This window comes from Coregonus clupeaformis, unplaced genomic scaffold, assembly GCF_020615455.1.
Source record: "Coregonus clupeaformis isolate EN_2021a unplaced genomic scaffold, ASM2061545v1 scaf0226, whole genome shotgun sequence".
NCBI lineage: Eukaryota > Metazoa > Chordata > Actinopteri > Salmoniformes > Salmonidae > Coregonus > Coregonus clupeaformis.
In genome coordinates, this window is record NW_025533681.1 from 66,363 (window position 1) to 91,623 (window position 25,261).

The 25,261-nt window shown below is 42.1% G+C and overlaps 1 protein-coding gene across 2 annotated transcripts in view; it reads right to left on the reverse strand.

Moving 5' to 3' along the window:
• LOC123484198 (kinesin light chain 1-like) overlaps nt 1-24,739 on the reverse strand; it is a 34,328-nt gene extending 9,589 nt beyond the window's left edge. For both annotated transcript variants that reach the window (XM_045214258.1, XM_045214259.1), the window contains exons 1-12: nt 24,402-24,739; nt 14,986-15,262; nt 8,855-9,085; nt 7,715-7,793; nt 7,096-7,324; nt 6,739-6,826; nt 6,102-6,203; nt 3,973-4,146; nt 3,354-3,453; nt 1,047-1,096; nt 387-442; nt 153-261 (exon numbers count right to left, since the gene is read on the reverse strand). In XM_045214258.1, coding sequence (XP_045070193.1) covers nt 153-261; nt 387-442; nt 1,047-1,096; nt 3,354-3,453; nt 3,973-4,146; nt 6,102-6,203; nt 6,739-6,826; nt 7,096-7,324; nt 7,715-7,793; nt 8,855-9,085; nt 14,986-15,234 — 1,467 coding nt within the window. In that variant the 5' untranslated portion in view covers nt 15,235-15,262; nt 24,402-24,739. The remainder of the gene's footprint in view (nt 1-152; nt 262-386; nt 443-1,046; nt 1,097-3,353; nt 3,454-3,972; nt 4,147-6,101; nt 6,204-6,738; nt 6,827-7,095; nt 7,325-7,714; nt 7,794-8,854; nt 9,086-14,985; nt 15,263-24,401) is intronic.
• Nucleotides 24,740-25,261: the final 522 nt, after the last annotated feature.

A 25,261-nucleotide genomic window follows, 5' to 3' on the forward strand; every position in this document is an offset into this window, starting at 1 on the left:
AAGTCTCTGTGGATATCTATATTCAGTTCAAGCATTCCCATAACTGAATATACACACGTTTGGATTTCATAGTGTGGATTTAAGCTTGAACTTGTGTGTGTGTTTTTATAAATGTGAGGGATTAGGCGTGTGTGTGAGCGAGAGAAGCTGACCTGTTTTCGGGACCTCAAGGCACACTCCTCCAGGGTCTCAGCGGCCTCCATCTTGCCTTGCCGGCGGTACAGAGCTCCCAGATTACGCAGCGTGGTGTTGACAGTGGGGCTGAGGGACACACACACACACCAAGGTCACTTCAAAATCACTGCAGTGACTACAGAGATGCTAATCAGTACCATTCCTTTGCTTCGGTAATGCTTACAAGTCTTTAAGTGGACTTATTTTCTTACCTGTTCACCTTGCAGTTTTTATACCAGCCGCCATAATCTCCATAGTCATCTTTGCTCTGATGATAGAAGGACAGAGGAGGGGGATAGAGGAGCACAAAAAGACATCACAAAAAGGGAAACCCCTCACATTCTCCAAAATGTCCCTCCAATTGACTCAGCTATTTGACAAACACAGCAGGGCAACATCCTGCTAAAAGAAATCTACAACAGAATTCAAATCTGTCCAGACCACCACTGACTGTTAGCAATGTGCACCTTCCCTTGAGGCATGCTTGGGAAGAGCTTTTTGTTGTTGTGGATTTCAGTTAGCAGGAAGTTGCTCCCTTGATGTGTATGATGTCATATCGCTGAGTCTACCCAAAATAAGCATTTTTCCAAAAAAAATGTCATTTAGCAGACGCTCTTATCCAAAGCGATTTACAGCAGTGAGTGCATACATTTAGATTTTCTTACTGGTCCCCCGTGGGAATCAAACCCACAACCCTGGCGTTACAAGCGCCATGCTCTAACAACTGAGCAACACGGGACCAGACAGAACACTGGACCTACCAGAATTGACAAGTAAACAAATAGGCGCTCCTTATAAAAATGGGCACCCCTGCCACATGCCCGTTCATGCCCGCGCTCTCACACACACACACACACACACACGGCACTCACCTTGCACTCCTCCCGCTCCTCGGCATGCATCCAGATGGGCTTGTTCTCAGCTGCAGAGACAGAGGAGAAAGAGAAAGGTGTGCTGTGTGCTGGCAAAAACATCCCCAACGAGTAACAGACAGACGTTGAACAAATGGTAGGATACAGACGTAGACACCTGCACCTTGCTGACATGTAGGCAACATTAGTTCAACTTTGTTCCTGTCCTTTGTGTGACAAGATCCTATCGCAACCTCTCAATCTCAGTAATCGTTTGAGATACGTTGAAACAGCGTTTAAACAGAGACCAGAGTTCTGATAATCCCTCCAATATTCATCCCCACCCCCTCACGGAATCAATTGAGACCTATTTGTTAATTAACCGTGCATTATATTGAAATGGTAAGAAACTCAAGAGAGAGACAAGGTCACAATTCTGCCTCAAATTTATTGAGAATATGGAAATACGTGAAAATACTTAAACCTCAAATCAAAGTCAACCCATCGTTTCACATGTTAAATCTTGAGGAGAGATAACAACGTTGATGAAAGCATTTCATTAGATTATGGATCAAAAATAACAAATAAATGAAGCATATCTCATATATTTCATAAAATATAATAAATCATTCAAAATAAAATCAACGTCAAAAACATTCAATACAAACTCAACATAACGAGAACACAACATATGATTTGCGAAAGACAATGGAAGGACAGTAAAGAAAAATACATGAGAAATGTAAAGAGGATGTGGTAGCTTACTTGAAATATCTTGGCATGTTAAGCGTGAAAAACACTATCGTAATGAAGACATGCTTATGCAAAAAAAAAGAAAATAAAAAATATGAAAAAAAGAAGAAAAAAAATAATGTTGGACAGTATGATAACCAACCTTTGTTTTCTTTACAGCGACATCATAAGTATTATGCTAGTAGTTATAAGAAAATGTTGGCTGTAGGTGGTCATGTATGTTATGTGATCCTACAACAGTGTTACGAAGGCATTGTGTCAGACTACTTCAAGAAGGGATTTCCAAAGAAAAGTTTGTGAAATAAGAGACGACTTCATGACAGAAGAACCAAAAAATACAAATCAAACATAAAATGTGCCACTATTTTAAAAAGTATGAAAAGTATATAACAAAGTATGGAATTTTACATAAGACAAAAACAAGCAACACGAAACAAACAAAGTCCAGACAATTCCATGCCCTCATGCATGAAGACACACAAAAACCAAGACTTAAATATCTTTGTTCACATTCTTTATATCGCAATTGGTAATAAAGAATTAAATGGTGGACAATATAATAAGCACCACCTATGTAAACCAAGTTGGATTTTGTTCTTGTTTCAGATATGTGCATATTCCACTCCGGGAAAAACCCATCAATGTTTCCACTCACCTTCATTGCTGTGTATCATATGCACAAGCCCAGTGATTATCCTACAATGTGACATGGCATTTAGAGTGAAAGTTCAAGAAGACCTTTTATGGCACTTTGATCATCCATAACACCTCAAATTAAAACTCTCATTCATTGCACATCAAAAACAGCTTGCAAATGCTAGAAAATAGGAAAATGGCCAAGATCCCAATACATTCAATATGGGAAGAAGTCAAATTTTTTCTTCTTCTTGGTATCAAAATACTTCTTCCAACGGGGGAATTTAACAAAACAGAATTGGTTAGTTAGCCAGCTAGCCCTTAAATAATATTCAACATCTTTACATCAAAAAAAACAAAAAACAAAAACAAGACTAAACTACCCTTTATAATCTAGAAAGTCAAAAATGATTTTGAAGTATTTCTTTAACAGCTCTTAAATCAGTCTGCTCTAGCCTGCACTATTCTGTAAGAGGTGGTTGAACCATACACTTCAAGTCGAATATTGATTATGTTCTCATTAGCAATGAACCCCTACACTTCAAGTTGACTTGTCATCTATGTTGTCATTAACTGTGTGTCATAATAACCCATCCTAACAATTGATGGCAAAATGTGACAAATCACAGTTAGCATTTTCTGCTGGCAAACTAGCTATGTGTGAAATAACGGTGTTTTACAATGTCAGAACCACAGACTTATTGTATGTCTATGGTCAGTACAGTCAAGTGCTCTATTGTTCCTTCTAGAAATGTAAGACTTTGAATTCACATAAGGGTTTATGTAAATGACTCACATTGATCTCGATTGACTGAACAGCCATTTCATGTGAAAGCAACACTAGAACGTTTTGAAAAAGTTAGCAAATAAGGATGCAAAGTGACTACTATCCCCAAGTGTTTGTTGTGGCCCTTTCGAGTTTTGGACTAGTTTGCTCACCATCCACAGATCCAAATTCCTTCTCGTGAGCTTGGGTGAGGATCTCTTTGTAAAGGATTTCCGCCTCCTTGTATTTCCCCTGCTTCAAGTAACACGAAGCCTGGGAGACAAGAGAAAAGGTTCAGACAGTTCAGGTACAGTTCAGACATTTCACCTTTGAACTACAAGTATGCACAAAGCAAATCACTGAACCAGGTGCTATCTATACAAAGCAACAACCATCAAAGTTATTGATCTTTAAAGGAAAACAAAGTTCATTCTCATCCATGTCAAACTCATTCCATGGAGGGCCTAGTGTATTTTTAAAATATTTGTATTAAGCCCTAGACAACCAGATGTGGGGAGTTAATTAATCAATCAAGCGCAAGAGAGGAGCAAAATCCCGCAGACACTTGGCCCCTCCGTGGAATTAGTTTGACACCTGTGTCGTAGGGCCTTAGTGTCTGCTGGTTTTTGTTCTTAATTTGAAACCGCCGTCTGATTTAGACCAGGGAAACCAGGTGTGGGCACTTGTGTACAATTAGTGTCAGATGAAAGAGAAAACCAGCAGACACAGAGTTGTTCACCCCTGAACAGCAGTAGAGTCAAGCACGGCAGTCAAGCCAGGCAGCCCCCTCACCAGGTTGTTCTTGGTCTTGGCCACGTTGGGGTCGTCAGGGCCCAGCCTGCGCTCGTAGATCTCCAGGGCCCGGCAGTAGTAGTACTCCACCTCCTCGTACTTGCCCTGATTCTGGCACAGCAGGGCCAGATTGTTCAGCTGCTTGGCCACATCAGGATGGTCCTTGCCCAGCACCTATATAGGAGGCAAGAGGACAGAAGCATCAACCTACACGAGTTGAGGAGCAGCCAAATAATAATTGGAACATTTCTGGAGACGGCAGCGCAACTCATTTGAAAGATAGACTTTTATTTATATTTATGATAAAACATTGATGTTTTATGGCTGCCATGAAACCATTAGAATTGTTATGGGACAGTGATGGCATAATATTTTACTAACCTCAACTATCATCAAAGCTACAAAAAATGCATTATCATGTAATATGACCTCATATCAACGTCTCGCCATGTTAAAAATGATAACAATGAGCTGGTGATAAACCAGTGATGAACTTCGGTTATAAGCACCACCTACAGTGGGGGAAAAAAGTATTTAGTCAGCCACCAATTGTGCAAGTTCTCCCACTTAAAAAGATGAGAGAGGCCTGTCATTTCATCATAGGTACACGTCAACTATGACAGACAAAATGAGACACAGGTCAAACGTTTTCTGTAAGTCTTCACAAGGTTTTCACATACTGTTGCTGGTATTTTGGCCCATTCCTCCATGCAGATCTCCTCTAGAGCAGTGATGTTTTGGGGCTGTCGCTGGGCAACACGGACTTTCAACTCCCTCCAAAGATTTTCTATGGGGTTGAGATCTGGAGACTGGCTAGGCCACTCCAGGACCTTGAAATGCTTCTTACGAAGCCACTCCTTCGTTGCCCGGGCGGTGTGTTTGGGATCATTGTCATGCTGAAAGACCCAGCCACGTTTCATCTTCAATGCCCTTGCTGATGGAAGGAGGTTTTCACTCAAAATCTCACGATACATGGCCCCATTCATTCTTTCCTTTACACGGATCAGTCGTCCTGGTTCCTTTGCAGAAAAACAGCCCCAAAGCATGATGTTTCCACCCCCATGCTTCACAGTAGGTATGGTAGCTTTGGATGCAACTCAGCATTCTTTGTCCTCCAAACACGACGAGTTGAGTTTTTACCAAAAAGTTATATTTTGGTTTCATCTGAACATGACATTCTCCCAATCCTCTTCTGGATCATCCAAATGCACACTAGCAAACTTCAGACGGGCCTGGACATGTACTGGCTTAAGCAGGGGGACACGTCTGGCACTGCAGGATTTGAGTCCCTGGCGGCGTAGTGTGTTACTGATGGTAGGCTTTGTTACTTTGGTCCCAGCTCTCTGCAGGTCATTCACTAGGTCCCCCCGTGTGGTTCTGGGATTTTTGCTCACCGTTTTTTGCTCACCGTTCTTGTGATCATCAGCCCCAGATCGAGGGAGATTATCAGTGGTCTTGTATGTCTTCCATTTCCTAATAATTGCTCCCACTGTTGATTTCTTCAAACCAAGCTGCTTACCTATTGCAGATTCAGTCTTCCCAGCCTGGTGCAGGTCTACAATTTTGTTTCTGGTGTCCTTTGACAGCTCTTTGGTCTTGGCCATAGTGGAGTTTGGAGTGTGACTGTTTGAGGTTGTGGACAGGTGTCTTTTATACTGATAACAAGTTCAAACAGGTGCCATTAATACAGGTAACGAGTGGAGGACAGAGGAGCCTCTTAAAGAAGAAGTTACAGGTCTGTGAGAGCCAGAAATCTTGCTTGTTTGTAGGTGACCAAATACTTATTGTCCACCATAATTTGCAAATAAATTCATAAAAAATCCTACAATGTGATTTTCTGGATTTTCTTTTCTCAATTTGTCTGTCATAGTTGACGTGTACCTATGATGAAAATTACAGGCCTTTCTCATCTTTTTAAGTGGGAGAACTTGCACAATTGGTGGCTGACTAAATACTTTTTTCCCCCACTGTATGTAAAGTTACTTTTCAATTCCAGATTGCGACATTTGCAATTGTTAAGTATATTCATTAGTAATATTGCTAATTGAATGTAGCACAGTACAAATTAACTGACATTGTATCATTGTACCAAGTATGTCTACACTGGTCATGTACTGCACTGGACCTACCTTCTCCCTGATCTCCAGAGCCCTCTTGCAAAGGGGCTCAGCTTCCTTGTACTTCCCCCTCTTGCCATACAACACTGCCAGATTGTTCAGCGTCGCAGCCACCTGAGAAACAGAGAAGGATTAGTGAGCAGCTGTCATTATGTTATGTAGCTGCTCTGTGCTCCCAAAAGTGCAACTACAAATGTGTCGTCTTATAGACCTCTAACACCACTACATATTGACATTAATTTAATTGACAATAGTCATATTGACATATCACCTTTGGGAGCATTAACACTAGAGTGAGAAAGCACCTTTTGCATTCCTATTATGCCCATGTACTTTCCAGGAGCCTGTGATGTGGATGCGTACAAATGCATATTAACTAACTTCTCTCTGGCTAGATGCCTGCCCAAGTGCTGACAACTAGATTTGCCATTAGGAACGTGCTAAATAGTACATTCCTGTAATGTATTAATGGCCCACATGCTTTAGGATTAGCCAGCCTTTGGAGCAGCTGATGGCAGTTTCAACCTGACCTGCTCCAACCCATGTCCTTGCAAATCCGAATATCCAACTTAAGATGAACAAAAAAAAATGCAGAAAAGTCCCTTTCGTCTAGTGAGAAGAGATTGCTCCATCCGGTATACTAGCTCACCGCAGGGTGGTCTTTCCCAAGGGTTTTCTCCCGGATAGACAGTGCATCGTTGAGCAGGTGAGCCGCCTCCTTGTATTTGTTCTGGTCCCTGAAAAAAAGAAGGAAAATACATTCACAAGTCTAAAAGAAAAAGATCCTGAATAAACTCGGTACAGAAGAGAGAAGCAGTGTGTAGATAAGTGGCATTGGTGGTGAAAATGGGTGGTTATAGAGGTGTTACATTATAAGGGTAAAGGATAGCAGCACACAATAGTGTGATAACTCGGCTCCAGCAGGAGAAGGGTTAATATGGTGGCTACAACACAACGACCAACGCAAAAGCACACACTCAACCACACCCCACACACACACACACACCTGTAGACCAGGGCCAGGATGTTGAGCATGGTGGCCACGTCAGGGTGGTCGTGTCCGGATGTCTTCTCCAGGTCCTCCAGGGCCTGTTTGCAGAGGGGCACGGCCACCTCGTAGCGGCCCTGGGAGGCATACTGGATCACCAGGTTGTGGAGGGTCCTCAGGCGGGCCGGGATCTCATAGCCACCCTGCTGGGCTGCGGCCACTGCTGCGCTGTTATGCTGGTGCGGCACTGAAGGAGAGAGACAGGGGAGGGACATATGCTGTTTGTTCATAGGTAGAAGGTTTAGGCAGCTGCTGCAGAGTTTTATGTTCGTATAATGTGGATTTGGAATTTTCTCATTTGCATACAATCCAAAGAAGATAAAGAGTTGAAGACCAGTAAAATGCCAGTTCTGTGCTGATAAAATGATCAGATTTGAAGGTCCTCAGCTCAATATTAGAGCAACACAAGTTCAAACATGGGACCTTCAATAAAAAGAAAAAATAAGATGACGCAGCAGGTTTTGTTGTCTGACGTTATGCACCAAAGCAATGAACATTCAATTAAAGGAAAGAATCTATACTAAGCCGATACTGTATGACGACACAGGATATGCTTGTAGGTAGACAGACCGCTTACTTCCTTGACTGTTTTCCTCCTCATCATTGGGGAAGAGGTCATCCAGTGTATCTTTAGGAGGCTCTCCATCTTTCTCCTCCTGGAGAAAAACGATCAAAAAACAATCCGTCGCTTATTGGCACTTTAATCCTTTTTTCAGGCCATCTTGGAAATTAAAGGCACGTGTCTTTGGTTTAAGGAGTGGAATTCTAACTCTATACTCAGTTGCAGTTACATTTGCCAAGATCCAACCCACAGTTTACAAACAGCCGGGGCAGCGCTTTTGACTAGAAATTAAAGTACATTTTGTGCCTTTAAATCCCAGATGGCCACAAGAAGTTTCCATCGAATTGAGAGTAAATGTTTGACAGACAGCATATGAACATCCATGCCCCAGGGCTCTCATGGGGACTCATCACGGTTCCCTTCAGGCTGAACTAGAAATACCTCACCCCACCTACCACATTCATATCCCCTGTCCTTGCATTCTCAAACACGTACTACAATTATAAATATTCAACAGCCGACATCATTTGAACAGTGCTAAATTCCAGTCTGGACTACATTTGGTACATATTAACGAGCTCTCTTCAAAGTGTATAAATGTTAATGACTAAATTAATTGCCTTACCAGCAGCCAAGTGACAGATGACTTCCGCCCACCATAAACTTTAACCAGTTCTTAATGGTTGGGGCGAATAAGGTATTATAAAAAGAGAGTGAGTGAGACCAATTCATTTACCTTGGCAGCCTACATTGCTCATGGAAAGGGAGAAAGAGAGAGGGAAGAATAAAGAAGAGTACGAGAGGAGCAAAATGGCTTTTATGACAGAATATGGCGCTTGTCTGTCTAGTTAACTAATAGGCTGCTACGCTTTACAAAAGACAACTCATTTCATCTCGTAGGGAGAATTCCATAGCCATCAATTCGCTCACAAAATTATCTCTTGCACATAAAGACATTCAAATCCTGGTTGAGAATGTAGACTACAGGCAGGAGAGAAGAGGTCAAGTATTATCGATAGGTCACAGTTGCAAACCCCAGCAGCGGCTTCATCAGCTGAGGCTTATGCATTGCCTGATTACTTGCTTTTGTGCTTGCGCGCAAGCAATCGTGTTGTGCATTCAAGTATGGGTGTATGGGAGTGCATAACAACTCACAATAGGGGACACATCCTCGTCGTACTTCTTGAGCTGGTTCATGAACTCCAGGTGCTTCTTCTCCTCCTCCAGCTGGGCCACGTTCTGCTCGCTCTTCTGCAGCTTCTGCTGGGTGTTGGCCAGCTCGTCCCGCAGCCACTGGTTCTCCTGGCACAGCCGACGTACCTGGGCACGCAGCTTCTGCTTCTCCGACTCCACAGCGTTCAGGTGGGCAGACAGGGCCATCATCACCTGATAGAGAAAGGTGCATACATACAGAGGGATCAATTAATGATGTGTCATTGTACAGTGGTTCCTCAATTAAATGTTTTGAGCTTGTGGTAGATTGTGGTACATTGCGTCATTCTGTCATTGCACCACACTATCACAAGGGGGAGTTAGAATGCTGATCTATCAGTAGTCTACACTGTGGCACAAATTGTCTATCTTTTCGTAAATTAATGGAGGTGTGAATGTTTCAGTCCGAGAGTCTCTTCTCTGGCACTAGAGTTCTGCATCAGGCAAAAATAATTATAGCTGGCGGCTGGTCCTGGAGTTGAGAAAGAACTTTAGTAAATACAATGGCGCAATTACACTTGATATGTGGACTGACGATTTTCGAAAAATAGGCACGGTGGGCTTTTGGTTTCTCTCCCTCTAAAAACAAAATCATAAATAATTCTAAATAACAAACTGGCTTAATTTACCACAGTGTAAAAGAGTGATATCCCCTCTATTTAAAGTGATTTCTGAAACACAGAGTCCTTCTTTGCTGATGTGAAGAAGAAACTGAATGAAAGAGTCCAGCGAGGACAGGGAGGGGAAAGGGGATACCCATATTTTCAAGACCTGAGCTACAGTGGGGGGGAAAAGTATTTAGTCAGCCACCAATTGTGCAAGTTCTCCCACTTAAAAAGATGAGAGAGGCCTGTAATTTTCATCATAGGTACACGTCAACTATGACAGACAAATTGAGAAAAAAAATTCCAGAAAATCACATTGTAGGATTTTTTATGAATTTATTTGCAAATTATGGTGGAAAATAATTATTTGGTCACCTACAAACAAGCAAGATTTCAGGCTCTCACAGACCTGTAACTTCTTCTTTAAGAGGCTCCTCTGTCCTCCACTCGTTACCTGTATTAATGGCACCTGTTTGAACTTGTTATCAGTATAAAAGACACCTGTCCACAACCTCAAACAGTCACACTCCAAACTCCACTATGGCCAAGACCAAAGAGCTGTCAAAGGACACCAGAAACAAAATTGTAGACCTGCACCAGGCTGGGAAGACTGAATCTGCTATAGGTAAGCAGCTTGGTTTGAAGAAATCAACAGTGGGAGAAATTATTAGGAAATGGAAGACATACAAGACCACTGATAATCTCCCTCGATCTGGGGCTCCACGCAAAATCTCACCCTGTGGGGTCAAAATGATCACAAGAACGGTGAGCAAAAATCCCAGAACCACACGGGGGGACCTAGTGAATGACCTGCAGAGAGCTGGGACCAAAGTAACAAAGCCTACCATCAGTAACACACTACGCCGCCAGGGACTCAAATCCTGCAGTGCCAGACGTGTCCCCCTGCTTAAGCCAGTACATGTCCAGGCCCGTCTGAAGTTTGCTAGAGTGCATTTGGATGATCCAGAAGAGGATTGGGAGAATGTCATGTTCAGATGAAACCAAAATAGAACCTTTTGGTAAAAACGCAACTCGTCGTGTTTGGAGGACAAAGAATGCTGAGTTGCATCCAAAGAACACCATACCTACTGTGAAGCATGGGGGTGGAAACATCATGCTTTGGGGCTGTTTTTCTGCAAAGGGACCAGGACGACTGATCCGTGTAAAGGAAAGAATGAATGGGGCCATGTATCGTGAGATTTTGAGTGAAAACCTCCTTCCATCAGCAAGGGCATTGAAGATGAAACGTGGCTGGGTCTTTCAGCATGACAATGATCCCAAACACACCGCCCGGGCAACGAAGGAGTGGCTTCGTAAGAAGCATTTCAAGGTCCTGGAGTGGCCTAGCCAGTCTCCAGATCTCAACCCCATAGAAAATCTTTGGAAGGAGTTGAAAGTCCGTGTTGCCCAGCGACAGCCCCAAAACATCACTGCTCTAGAGGAGATCTGCATGGAGGAATGGGCCAAAATACCAGCAGTGTGTGAAAACCTTGTGAAGACTTACAGAAAACGTTTGACCTGTGTCATTGCCAACAAAGGGTATATAACAAAGTATTGAGAAACAATGCTGTGTACTACTACCTTCACAGAACAGCGCAAACCGGCTCTAACCAGAATAGAAAGGAGTGGGAGGCACAACTGAGCAAGAGGAGAAATACATGAGTGTCTAGTTTGAGAAACAGATGCCGCACAGGTCCTCAACTGGCAGCTTCATTAAATAGTACCCGCAAAACACCAGTCGCAACGTCAACAGTAAAGAGGCGACTCCGGGATGCTGACCTTCTAGGCAGAGTTGCAAAGAAAAAGCCATCTCAGACTGGCCAATAAAAATAAAAGATTAAGATGGGCAAAAGAACACAGACACTGGACTTTTTCTTTGCAACTCTGCCTAGAAGGTCAGCATCCCGGAGTCGCCTCTTCACTGTTGACGTTGAGACGGGTGTTTTGCGGGTACTATTTAATGAAGCTGCCAGTTGAGGACCTGTGCGGCATCTGTCTCTCAAACTAGACACTAATGTATTTGTCCTCTTGCTCAGTTGTGCACCGGGGCCTCCCACTCCTCTTTCTATTCTGGTTAGAGCCAGTTTGCGCTGTTCTGTGAAGGGAGTAGTACACAGCGTTGTACGAGATCTTCAGTTTCTTGGCAATTTCTCGCATGAAATAGCCTTCATTTCTCAGAACAAGAATAGACTGACGAGTTTCAGAAGAAAGTTCTTTGTTTCTGGCCATTTTGAGACTAATCAAACCCACAATTGCTAATGCTCCAGATACTCAACTAGTCTCAAGAAGGCCAGTTTTATTGCTTCTTTAAATCAGCACAACTGTGCTAACATAATTGCAAAAGGGTTTTCTAATGAGCAATTAGACTTTTAAAATGATCAACTTGGATTAGCAAACACAATGTGCCATTGGAACACAGGACTGATGGTTGCTGATAATGGGCCTCTGTACTCCTATGTAGATATTCCATTTTTAAAAAATCAGCAGTTTCCAGCTACAATAGCCATTTACAACATTAACAATGTTTACACTGTATTTCTGATCAATTTAATGCCATTTAAAAAAAATGGACAAAAAAATGCTTTTCTTTCGAAAACAAGGACATTTCTAAGTGACCCCAAACTGTTGAACGGTAGTGTATATATTTTTTTGACAACTCAAATTGCTTTAAAGAGCCTTCTAATATTAGACAACAAATAAATATACTAAAACAATAACTTCAAAAACAGTACATTCATCACTGGATTTCTTCAAATTGCTGTGCAGGAAAAGGATGTCATCCACCGTGCCTGGTTGCAGGCTCGCAGCTGGCTTCTCTCTGAAACCACAAATCCATCTGTAGGTGCTGCTTTATCCTTTGGAACCACACAATTACCAGGTGGACAATAGGCCTCTTGAAGCAATAGAGGAAATCAACAAGATCCACAAGTATTCTTTCACAATAGCTGGCCATTTGTTGTTAACTGCAGTTTTGAGCTGCACTGTCCCACTCTGTGGTAGATAACATCCACTCTTCGTTTATGTAATGGGCTGTAAGGCACAAGTATCCTATTTTTCGGATGTGTAATTGAGCCATTGTATTTACCCAAGTTCTCTCTCAACTCCGGGACCACCTGCCAGCTGATTTTTTTTGCCGGATGCCGGACTCGAGGGCGATAGGAGAGAGACCGACAAACATTCACACCCCAATTAATTTACAAAAGGATAGTCTAATAGCTTGGCTAGGTGTGAAAAATCCCCCAATTTGTGCCACAGTTTAGAATACCGATAGATGCTGATGTCAGTCAGAGTTGAGTCCTATTGTAAAGTGTAGCCTAATGGCCAAAAAATTGCAAACTTGCAATGTATTCGATGCTTAAGTATTCTAAAGTTTTACATTTCTAACTCAATATCACAGACCAGATTTTCCCTAACGAAAATTGCATCAACCCCTACAAATGTATTAATATTCCACATCATAATTCAAACGAAATTAGCTGTAGCGAGAGGAGAGACTGCATGTTAAAGAGTTATTTAATGTAGGCGTTTTATTTATTACATTTACTTGTGGAATGTTAACGAATAGATAACAACAATAGAAAGAAGAATCTGGTGGCATTGGTAGAGAGTCAGGCAGAGACTGGAGTGAAAGTGCACTGTAAGTACGCAACAACGCTGTGGGCAAGGTGAAAATGTTTTAGCACCCTTTCCAATAAATTGGAATACAAGAGAAGCCATCCACCCTTGATGGGCTATCAGCAGGACAATAGACTCTTGCCAAGTTTAGGGACTTTAAATGTATTAAATGGATGTTTGCGAGGCATGTCACTTCACCCATCTCTTCGCATAGCCCACCACATGCACTGTTTTCTAACCACATCTTGATGGATCCATAATAAATTACTATGGGAATAAATATCACTGAATGACAAAAATATTGGAATAAAGTAGGCTAATGCAATTGAAGGCATCAAATTGCTGCTTACTGAAACAATAGCCCCCATGGGGTCAACTATTTCAGCACCATTTCACGCTGCTTTGAGACAAGCATGGGGACTGGTCTTGATAAATCAATCAGAATTGCCGTTTGGGTATTGGTTAGCCTACAATTAGGATGTGGAAATGTTAGGATAATTTTGCTCTTCACTCGCAGTCACTTAGTAGCCTAGGCCTACTCCCGACCGGTGATGTTGTACAGCGCCATATTTTCCTCACGGAAACCCTGAGGCATACACATGCTACTGTAAAATACATTTTCGTTTTTCTTGTAATAGAAACACCATAATATTAATCAATTTAACTAAGCTAAATTTCTAACAGTATAAACAGCACAACAAATACAATAATAATTTACAAACAAATGATAATCAATCCCATATAGTCTGTTCTAACAAAAAAAGGTTTTAAAGTCTCTAGTACAGCCAGTATTAAAAACAGTCAAATGCATTGGTAAATTCAATCGCTTTAGCCAACATGTTGTGGTTTATTAATTGTTTAATTATTCAAGGTTCCCTTTGTTATTTCATTTTAGTTCTGTATTTAAAGACATGGATGACTTGTATGCCGTGTGATGACATGTACAAATGAATGAATGATTGATTGATATACTGTATATTGAAGTAGTAAGTATGTGATTCAGCCATAGGACCATGCCTCAGGACTACCTGGCCTGACGACTCCTGGCTGTCCCCATCCCCAGTCCACCTGGCCGTGCTGTTGATCCAGTTTCTGCTGTTCTGCCTGTGGCTATGGAACCCTGACCTGTTCACCTGACGTGCTACCTTGTCCCGGACCTCCTCTCTCTCCCTCGCTCGCTCTCCCTTTCTACCGCACCTGCTGTCTCGACATCTCAATGCTCGGCTATGAAAAGCCAACTGACCCTTACTCCTGATGTGCTGACCTGTTGCCCCTCTACAACCACTGTGATTATGATTTGACCCTGCTGGTAATCTATGAACGTTTGAACATCTCGAAGAACGATCTGACCTTAATGGCCATGTACTCTTATAATCTCCACCCGGCACAGCCAGAAGATGACTGGCCACCCCTCAGTCTAGTTCCTCTCTAGATTTATTTTTAGGTTCCTGCCTTTCAAGGAAGTTTTTCATATCCACCGTGCTTCTACATCTGCATTGCTTGTCCTTTGGGATTTTAGGATGGGTTTCTGTATAAGCACTTTGTGACATCTGCTGATGTAAAAAGTGCTTTATAACTACATTTGATTGATTGATTCAGAATGAAGGTAAACGTGTGGCAGCTGTGGATTCCTGTGGCCAGAGAAAGGCAGGCTACATAAGCCATAGAAAGATTAGTTAATTTCCAAACATGAAACTCTGACGCATGCAACATTAACACCCGTTGGGTGGGATCCCCCATGAATGGATTGCAAAACAGTGCTATAACCACCCCAAGTCTCTCCCGTATGGCTTACTCTCTTCATATCGCCCAGGGACCCTCAACCCTTGACCCATCCCCGGGTGCAAGTCTTACCTGCGCCTCGCCCAGCCCCAGCTCGATCATCTCTACAGACTTGCGCAGCAGGCTGGACTTCTCGTGCACCAGGTTGGCCTCCTCGTCCTTCTTCAGGCAGCGGATGGTCTCCAGCAGGCTGTGCAAGATTGAGTTGTGCTCGCTCTTCAGCGCCTCCAGGCCCTGGATCACCAGCTTGGTGTTGGAGATGATCTCCTCCTGGGACAGCTTCTCCAGTCGGTCCTCCCTGGGGCACACCATGATTGACATTGCCTGGTGGACCTAATACACTTAGAGGCTGGTGGAGGGAGGGAAGTGGAAGAAAAGGAAGGTGGAGGTTAGGTCACGCTTACGGCAGTGGTTCCTTTTAATTCCATGACCTCACTTTTGGGGATTTTCTTTGGACCTATCAGAACAAAAACAATAGCCTACTTCTTTTCACACGCTGGTTTTTAGTGACACAGGAGGGACTAGCCACTACTACCCTCCATTTGGGAAACTGCTTTAGGGTCAAGTGGGGGAATTCACACCTAAATTGTCTGGTCTCGTTACGAGCTACACATAAAGATTGTCAACAGGAAGTTTAGTAATGCTCCAAGACAAGTAAGAGTGATGCTCCTGTTAATAATTTACAAAACATAAAATGACAAATCTTCTATAGGCTATAGAACAGTCAAAGTAGTAGCTATGCGTAGTTCTATGAAATTCCAACATCTTGAGACTTCCACTGCCATTATCAGCAGTAAAAAAGCACAGCTCAAGCAAACCTTCATTGAGGTTGCTCCGTTTACAATCCACGCTACATGTTTTGAATTAAACTGGATAGAGATGTATGAGAAAATGGAAGCCTTTGGATACAAAATGAAAGGGTAGGAGTCCAATCTAGCCCACAATCTCTACACTCCCTGGACTCGACAAAGCCAGAGGAATAAAACACTTGGCTCTCTCTGCCTTCACAAGACGTTCACGTGATTATGCTTGGTGTGGGCATAGCCAACAGAAAATTAGGCTAACCGCCGAGCAGTTAGCCCTGAGTTCACCATCAAAGCGCTTGTAGATAATTATGAGTAAGCTGTTGTAGCCGGCTTAATGTGCATTTCCAATGTGGGAAAATGCAGCTTTAGTCACTCGTATTGGTATTCTTATTACAAAACAGGCAGATAACCTCTAACTCCGAGGTGATTTTTGCATTTAAATTGAAATATCCCAGTAAAATTAAAAGGTCTGTTTAGATCCATGGTAACAGACTGACAGAAAGAGCACCAAGAGCCAATCATAAAATGAGAAATAGTCCTGCACTGTGCCTACGTATCGTTTCACCTGGATGCACACTGTGCGAATGCAAACAAGCACGCACACACAGCCTAACAGAGTAGTACAGTAGGCTACTAGCTTGCATGACATTCCTTTCATATTAAAAACACACAGGTTGACTATCCAGCGAAAGCCTATAGCAGGGTTCTTCAATTCCGGTCCTGGAGGGCCGAAACACTTCTGTTTTTTATTTCTACCTGGTAGTTAATTGCACTCACCTGGTGTCCCAGGTCTGAATTAGCCCCTGATTAGAAGGAGAGGATGAAAAACAGAGGTGTTTTGGCCCTCCAGGACCGGAATTGAAGAACCCTGGCCTATAGATTCAGAAGAACACAGAATTGCTTTAAAGAATGGGATTCATTGATGCTCACATAATTCTTCTTGCTTAGAGAGACTGAAGGCCTTTAGACGATAATGGACGCATCCTGACTTGAGATCCACGCATATAACTTCACATTTCGCAGAAATCTCCTTTTGAAATCAATGCATGTCCAATTTACAGACACATATTTAAAGTTAGGATAGGGCCCTTAGATCTCCATTCTATCAAACCCAGTAAGTTTCCGAGAAAAGTCAAAAGCAATGTTCTTCCGGTGTATTCCAGCTAGGGCTGAACGATTAATTGCATTCGCGATAATATCGCGATTTGACTGAACGCGATTTTCTAATCGCAACGTGCGCGATTTGAGGTGGTCACGTGACGCGACTTTTCATGCTGTCCAGCGCAATGGCCTCTTGCTCGACGGAACAGTCAGAAACTGACACAGCTGATACTTTAATATCGAAGAGGAACAGCACGTCGGTGGTGTGGAACTATTTTGGTTTTAAAAAAGAAGATGCTGAGCAGCGTCAGGTGTTGTGCAGAGCATGCCGTGCTCCGATTGCTACTTCACGGGGTAACACTACAAACCTGTTTCAGCACTTAAAAAAATACCACAAATCAATGCATGACAGTTGTATGACCAAAATGCCGAGCATCAGTGCGCGAGACAAGCCAAATACCTCAAGACAGGGATCACTGACAGAAATGTTCGAAAGTGTCACTCCGTATGAACGTAATTCAAAACGGCACGGAGAAATCACTCGGACAATAACCGAGTTCATAGCCAAAGATATGATGCCTCTCAGCACGGTGACCAAGCCTGGGTTCATGGCATTAATACATACGCTTGATAAACGTTACAGTATACCCTCCCGCACATACTTCAGTCAGACTGCCATACCGGAGCTGTACAAAAGTGCAAAGAGAAAGTCGCCCGGAACTTAAAACGGTGGAGTTTTTTTGCTAGCACTACTGATATGTGGTCAAGCCGCACAGCTGAGCCGTACCAGAGTCTTACAGTCCATTTTATTGATCAGAACTGTTGGATAAGTATGGCTGGCAGTGCCATACTCGTAGTGAACTTTAGTCTGTGTGGTGTGTTATTGTTGTGTACTTGAGATAAGTGAGGCTCATCTATTTTATATTATAATATTCAAATCGTTTATAAAAAATAGTTTGTCTAAATTAAAAGTGCATTTCTCATTTTTTATTTATAACTTTATTTACTTTGATTTTACAAAATATTTTCAAAGCAAATTCCTTGTTTCAGTTGTGTGAAATGTTACTGACTTGGGAGCAGTAAGATACATACAATTTAAAATTATTTTTTTCTTAAGACTGTACCTTTTGCACACAGTGTTTACAAAGTTCATGCCTTTGTTTAAATTATTTAAATGCACAGTGGCAAAGCCACAGATGTTTCTGTAATGAGCAGTTCAATAAAAATGTCATATATTTCAAGTCATACATGTTTGAATTTAATTCTAACAAATAGACCCAGCCTATGGGAAAGAACATTTCACACTAAATGTATATACGATTGTGTTGGTCATATTTAAATCATTCATTATGTTTTGTAGGGGAAAAAGGATAAATAAATTAAATCGCATATTAAATCGCAATCGCAATATTGGGGGCAAAAAATCGCAATTAGATTATTTTCCAAAATCGTTCAGCCTTAATTCCAGCACAAAACAAATGTTGTTTTGAACAACCAGTTACAGAGATTGAATGAAAAGCCCTGCTGAGTCATTAAAGGGGAGAGGGAGGTTGTCTCCTTGATGTGACGCCCCAAGGCTAAAGATACTTTTATAAACCGGCTTTTATAAACAGCTGGTCTGATGTCTCTTCAAGCTGACATTTTCCAACCAATCTGACAATGGTGAGTCATGGCAATGAATCATTGATGCTGGTCCAAATGCCACGTTACCCCTTTCAGGGGCAGAAGGAGCGAGAGAGAGTACGAGAGAGAGAGGGAGAGCGAATAACTAGCACAAGTAGAGATAATTGTCTCTTCAGTCTCTTGGCTTTACTTGCAGCTTTGCCAGCAAAATGAATGTCTTGTTATGTCTGGCATTACAAATAGATGGGCTACACAAATGTCTGCTGAAGAGGGAATGGAAATTCCAGCCTGTCTGGTTTGAGAGCAGTAAATCAGACAGTGGTATCAATAGGATGTGCAGTCCATTCGGAAAGTATTCAGACAGCTTCTATTTTTCTACATGTTGTTACATTACAGCCTTATTCTAAAATTGATTAAATAAAAACATTTCCTCAATCTACACACAATACCCCATAATGACAAAGTGAAAACAGGTTTTTATAAATTTTGTGCAAATTTAATTTTTTTGCTATGAGACTTGAAATTGAGCTCAGGTGCATCCTGTTTCCATTGATCATCCTTGAGATGTTTCTACAACTGGATTGGAGTCCACCTGTGGTAAATTTAATTGATTGGACATGATTTAGAAAGGCACACACACCTGTCTATATAAAGTCCCACAGTTGACAGTGCATGTCAGAGCAAAAACCAAGCCATGAGGCTGAAGGTATTGTCCGTAGAACTCCGAGACAGGATTGGTGTCGAGGCACAGATCTCGGGAAAGGTGAAAAAAAAAAAAAAAAAAATGTCTGCAGCATTGTAGGTCCCCAAGACCACAGTGGCCTCCATAATTCTTAAATGAAAGAAGTTTGGAACCACCAAGACTCTTCCTAGAGCTGGCCGCCCGGCTAAACTGAGCAATCGTGGGAGAAGGGCCATGGTCAGGGAGGTGACCAAAAACCCGATGGTCACTCTGACAGAGCTCCAGAGTTCTTCTGTGGAGATGGGAGAACCTTCCAGAAGGACAACCACCTATGCAGCACTCCACCAATCAGGCCTTTATGGTAGAGTGGCCGGACGGAAGCCAATCCTCAGTAAAAAGCACGACAGCCCGCCAAAAGGCACCTAAAGGACTCTGACCATGAGAAACAAGATTCACTGGTCTGATGAAACCAAGATGTCACGTCTGGAGGAAACCTGGCACCATCCCTACGGTAAAGCATGGTGGTGGCAGCATCATGCTGTGGGGATGTTTTTCAGCGGCAGGGACTGGGAGACTAGTCAGAATCGAGGGAAAGATTAACAGAGCAAAGTACAGAGAGATCCTTGATGAAAACCTGTTCCAGAGTGCTCAGGACCTCAGACTGGGGCGAAGGTTCACCTTCCAACAGGACAACAACCCTAAGCACATAGCCAAGACAACGCAGGAGTGGCTTTGGTACAAGTCTCTGAATGTCGTTGAGTGGCCCAGCCAGAGCACGGACTTTAACCCGATCAAACATCTCTGGAGAGACTGGAAAATAGCTGTGCAGCGACGCTCCCCATCCAACCTGACAGAGCTTGAGAGGATCTGCAGAAAATAAAAAAAAATGGGAGAAACTCCCCAAATACAGGTGTACCAAGCTTGTAGCATCATACCCAAGAAGACTCGAGGCCGTAATCGCTGCCAAAGGTGCTTCAACAAAGTACTCAGTAAAGGGTCCGTATACTTATGTAAATGTGATATTTCATTTTGATATATGTGCAAACATTTCTAAAAACCTGTTTTTGCTTTGTCATTATGGGGTATTGTGTGTAGATTTTATCAATTTTGGAATAAGGCTGTAACGTAACCGAATGTGGAAAAAGTCAAGGGGTCTGAATACCTTCCGAATGCACTGTATTTTATGGAAAAACAAGCTTGAGCTTTGCAATGCACTTTTTTTTCTCTGTACAATTCACAATCTAGCTACATTAAGACATTAGCAAATAGGCAAAAGAACTCCAAATCAATATGGCCCTGAACCTGTATTGATTCAACATGAGAGCTAAATTCAATCCTGGGGAATATGATTATGAAAATATTATGTATTATATTACAGTATGAAAATGTATGCACTCACTAACTGTAAGTCGCTCTGGATAAGAGCGTCTGCTAAATGACTAAAATGTAAATGATTCCCTATTTGTGCAAGGTTAGCATAGGCTAGTACCTTTTCTTATATGTATAGGCTATTGCAGTAAATGGGGGAGGTTTTATGATTTTACAGCATTTCTCTCCGATTCATTAATTTTCTCCTTCCTCTAATAGGTCAGACACACGAGAAATCTGATGGACGATAGATACTCAGCACAGTACGAGGCCGTTCCTTCTCTTGCTAGACCTGGTACTGTCGAACCTGCCGTTTCTACTTGTAGAATCGCAATGCTCGGCAATGGCAATCAGAGCATGAACCTCCACGTGGGGGAGCTGACAGGAGTGAGAAGAAAAAGGAAAGAAACAGGACACTTTCCAGTGTAATCCATCCTCTTTTCTAAAAAAATTAAGCTGCAAAATACATATTTTTTTCTAGAGCAAGTCTTTACATCTAGCTAAGGAATTTTGTGCTTGAAGGATTTTTTTTTGTTAGGTTTGATATGCACCAGCTCATTAGTTAGCTAGCTAATGTTAGCTTGCCAACTGAGCAAGGCTGTCACACACTTCATATGAAACGAATGGGGTGGTAAGTGCTGCACAATGCACACAACACAAAATGATTTACCAAGCGAGCTATCTAGCAAGATGAGGAAATAATTAAATTCACTATCCATTATCCCATACTGCCAGTGCCAGTTCCCTTGCTAGCTAATGTTAGCTTAACGGTTAGTATCGCCATTTGTCAGTAGCACAGCATAGCTAGCTTCTCCACTGAATCTCGGCAGCTTACAGGCAGCTGCTTCATTCTAAAATGAATCCATTGTGATTTATTTATAAATGTTGCTAGCTAGCTAACAACATTAGCACCGCTTGCTAGTTAGCTAGCTAACATTAGCAATATTCAGCAGGCACAACCCAAACAATCTACTGCCACCTTGTGGTGTGGAGTATTTACGGTGGTTAAATTGGGCTATGTGAACAACAAAAGGTTAACTGCCGACACTCTGGGCAGAGGTGCTAAGTACCTATCTGCAGTCAGATTTCTCGGTGTGTCTGACCCTTTAGATGACATTCAGAGACAATGGAAAGTATTTCCCCTGAGTGTTGCCAACCATTCAACTGGAGATAAAAGCAAACCTTATTCATGCTTAAATTCCTTGCACTGGTAAAATTGTTACGTGAAACGGGTAATGATAGGAATACATTGGAAATGGAAGAAATAGTCAATGGAGATGTTCTCTTCAAAGTGTAGCAGCTATGAATGTTACAGATTTTGTCTGTTTTGTAGGCCTCTTTGTATGTACATTTTTGACTGACATCAAGGGGGTAATGGCCCAACGTGATTTCAAAAGTCACATTTTACAGCATCACGAGTGTCAATTATAGGCCTATTACTCTTTGTGTCAGCCTGCTTTGAGGTTTCCCCACCAGAGCATACATTTATTTGACAGAGCACGTTGAAAGGAAACTTCACTGCAAACTACTATGAAAAGAATTACAGAGGAACAAAAGCTTTCATACAGTACTGTATGTCTTCTGGGTGTGTGCATTTGAGCACCTGTCTGGTAAAACTGTAACTAGGGGACCAATTTCTTCCTTTTATCTCACTCTCTTTCAGATCCAGTTACATATCTGACTGCTGTTGTTATGAGATGTCTGCAGTCCAAAGGTCACTTAATTTCTTCACTGGCCTCGATTTACCTTCTCCACTCCAGTAAATAAAGGCAAAGTGGACTGGACAAGCATCTCTGCTCAAATCGTTTGATGACTGTCATTAGGAAACACCGGGCTGGGGGTGCTCCCAACTTAAATTCGAGCTACTTTTGAAGCACATGTTGTGCCCTAGAAACTAATATGGAACTCTGTAAATACATTAGTTTATTATGAAAGCTTGATAAGAATACCTGTCATTGAAATTACAAAATTCATTTGTGGAATATTAAGTTTCTACATTGTGTAAAAGCACTATTTCCCTGTTGAGATGCATTACATAGAAGAAAAAATAATTGTGATTCATTCATTGCGATGATCATCGATCTCCTGAAGAAGCTATCCCTTTTCCTTTCTTTCTGTGCCCCCAAATGTTTGGATATACTGGTAAATTTGCCAGGTTGTTAGCCAATGAGGTAACATGACTGAAGAAAGTGTAAACAAATGGTTATTGACGTCGATGGGCGAGTAGTTTTAGAACAGCACACAACATGGTTTATTAATGTAAAATACAGTCCAGTCGATACGCTATAAGTAGACCTGGTTGGGCTACAAGCAAGCAGTTTTCGCTGCAGTAATGGTGAAACCGTAACGCACTCGTTTGTTTCTCTAGGGCACTTGGAAACAACGGTACAGCGAAGCCTTATCATTACAGTAATTATTATCTGGGAGATTTTTTTTTCATAGTCGCACAGTGCTCCCAAAATAAAACTCCTGGTCGCATGAGAAGGGTGCAATTGCGGCCCGCAATTGCGGGCATTCCTGCATCTGTGTACCGGGAAGCGGGGGGCGCTCCCGTACAGTAGGTGGCGGCAATGCACCATTACGTTGGATGCCAACCGCTTATAAACCCCAAAGAAGAAGAGGCGGGGGTGACAATGGTAGCTAGTTAGCTAGGACACTAGTATATGCTAAACTGGAGATTCCACCAAGTAGGTGCAGATATCGCCATAGGCTTCTTTTGCCCATTTGGTAGGGTTCGTGCAAGAACCAAATGGGATGCTCGACGAGGGTCATCACACACTATTGGGTCCCACAGCTAAATCTTTTGTCTCATATGCGACCAAATTAGTCGCACTTTAGAGCCCTGTGGGGGCTGCTCTTACACACACTAAATACAGAAACAATACACACAGACAAGTCTGTCAAGATATAGAACATCAAATCAATGCCCCTTTTAATATTATACTGAACAAAAATATAAAAACGCAACATGTAAAGTGTTGGTCCCATGTTTCATGAGCTGAAATAAAAGATCCAACATTTTCCATACGCAAAAAAAGCTTCTCTCTCTCAAATTCAGCACAAATTTGTTTACATCCCTGTTAGTGAGCATTTCTCCTTTGCCAAGATAATCCATCCACCTGACAGGTGTGGCATATCAAGAAGCTGATTAAACAGCATGATCATTACACCGGTGCACCTTGTGCTGGGGTCAATAAAAGGCCACTAAAATGTGCAGTTTTGTCAACACAATGCCACAGATGTCTCAAGTTGAGGGAGCGTGCAATTGGCATGCTGACTGCAGGAATGTCCACCAGAGCTTTTGCCAGAGAATTTAATGTTAATTTCTCTACATAAGTCACCTCCAACGTTGTTTTAGAGAATTTGGCAGTACGTCCAACAAGCCTCACAACCGCAGACCACATGTAACCACGCCAGCCCAGGACCTCCACATCAGGCTTCTTCACCTGCGGGATTGTTTGAGACCAGCCACCCGGACAGCTGATGAAACTGAGGAGTATTTATGTCTGTAATAAAGCCCTTTTGTGGAGAAAAACTAATTCAGATTGGTTGGGCCTGGCTCCCCAGTGGGTGTGCCTGGCTCCCAAGTGGGTGGGCCTATTCCTTCCCAGGCCCACCCATGGCTGCGCCTCTGCCCAGTCATGTGAAATCCATAGATTAGGGCCTAATCAATTTATTTCAATTTACTGATTTCCTTATATGAACTGTAACTCAGTACAATTGTTGAAATTGTTGCATGTTGTGTTTATATTTTTGTTCAGTTTAAATAAAATAGGCTTTTACACGGACTGTTTTCAATAGAGCAATAACAATCACACTGCCTCTCTGTGTTCTTTCTTATGCAAAGTGTTACATTCTGTGAGCCGAGACAAAAACACAGATGCTGCTATATGTATGTGGTTACATACCTAAATTGGTTAATTCCTCGTAGGACAGCCAGGAACTATAGGAGCCTTCTCGATGTACACACACACAGCTGGACAGCTGAGACAGCAACAGCAGCAAACCTATCCCAACAGAATTCCCAGATGAGCGCGACAATATGGTTTGGGATAAATGCGTGGAAATTTTCACTAGAACGACGCCATTTCATCGCGCACGACTGACAAACAAACCCTTTGACGGTACATTCTAAGTAAATATCAGGGCGACCGCAATGATAAATGGTGTTTCCAACTGAGCTTATTTTCTTCAATCACTGACCGAGCTCATTTTAAATCCAAAATGTCTTCCATGGATATTGATCTCCCAGCATCCACAGCGAAAGTTTTGAATGACGTCGTCATGTATTGGTTGTTTTCGGGCGTGGCTGCAGAGAGGCTGTGTGTCTGTGGCACTGACTGACCGTATGAATAACAAATCCAAATGCATTATTTCCATAGATACATCATTGGTCATATATAGATAAATAAATCCCCCTTTTATTAATTTGAATGTACACTTGCTTTCGACTAGCCTACATAGCAAATACATAAAATGTGTTGATTTGATTTATAACCTAGTTATAAAAAATATATAATTAAATAGGCCTAACCAAACATTTTTTTTTTCATCCAGATGTTCGAATACAGTAAAACAGTTCAGTGTTTCACAACTTAATGTTAAATGGTTCCTCACCCTGAAAGTAGTCTATGGGAAAAACTATAATCAATGGTTCGGTTGTCTTTGAACATCTACTAAAATCTTTAGCTAACATTAGCCACGACTAGCTAATAATAATCAAAGGAACAAGCAGAGGTCATTTTTTAAAAATCGTTTAAAGGAAATA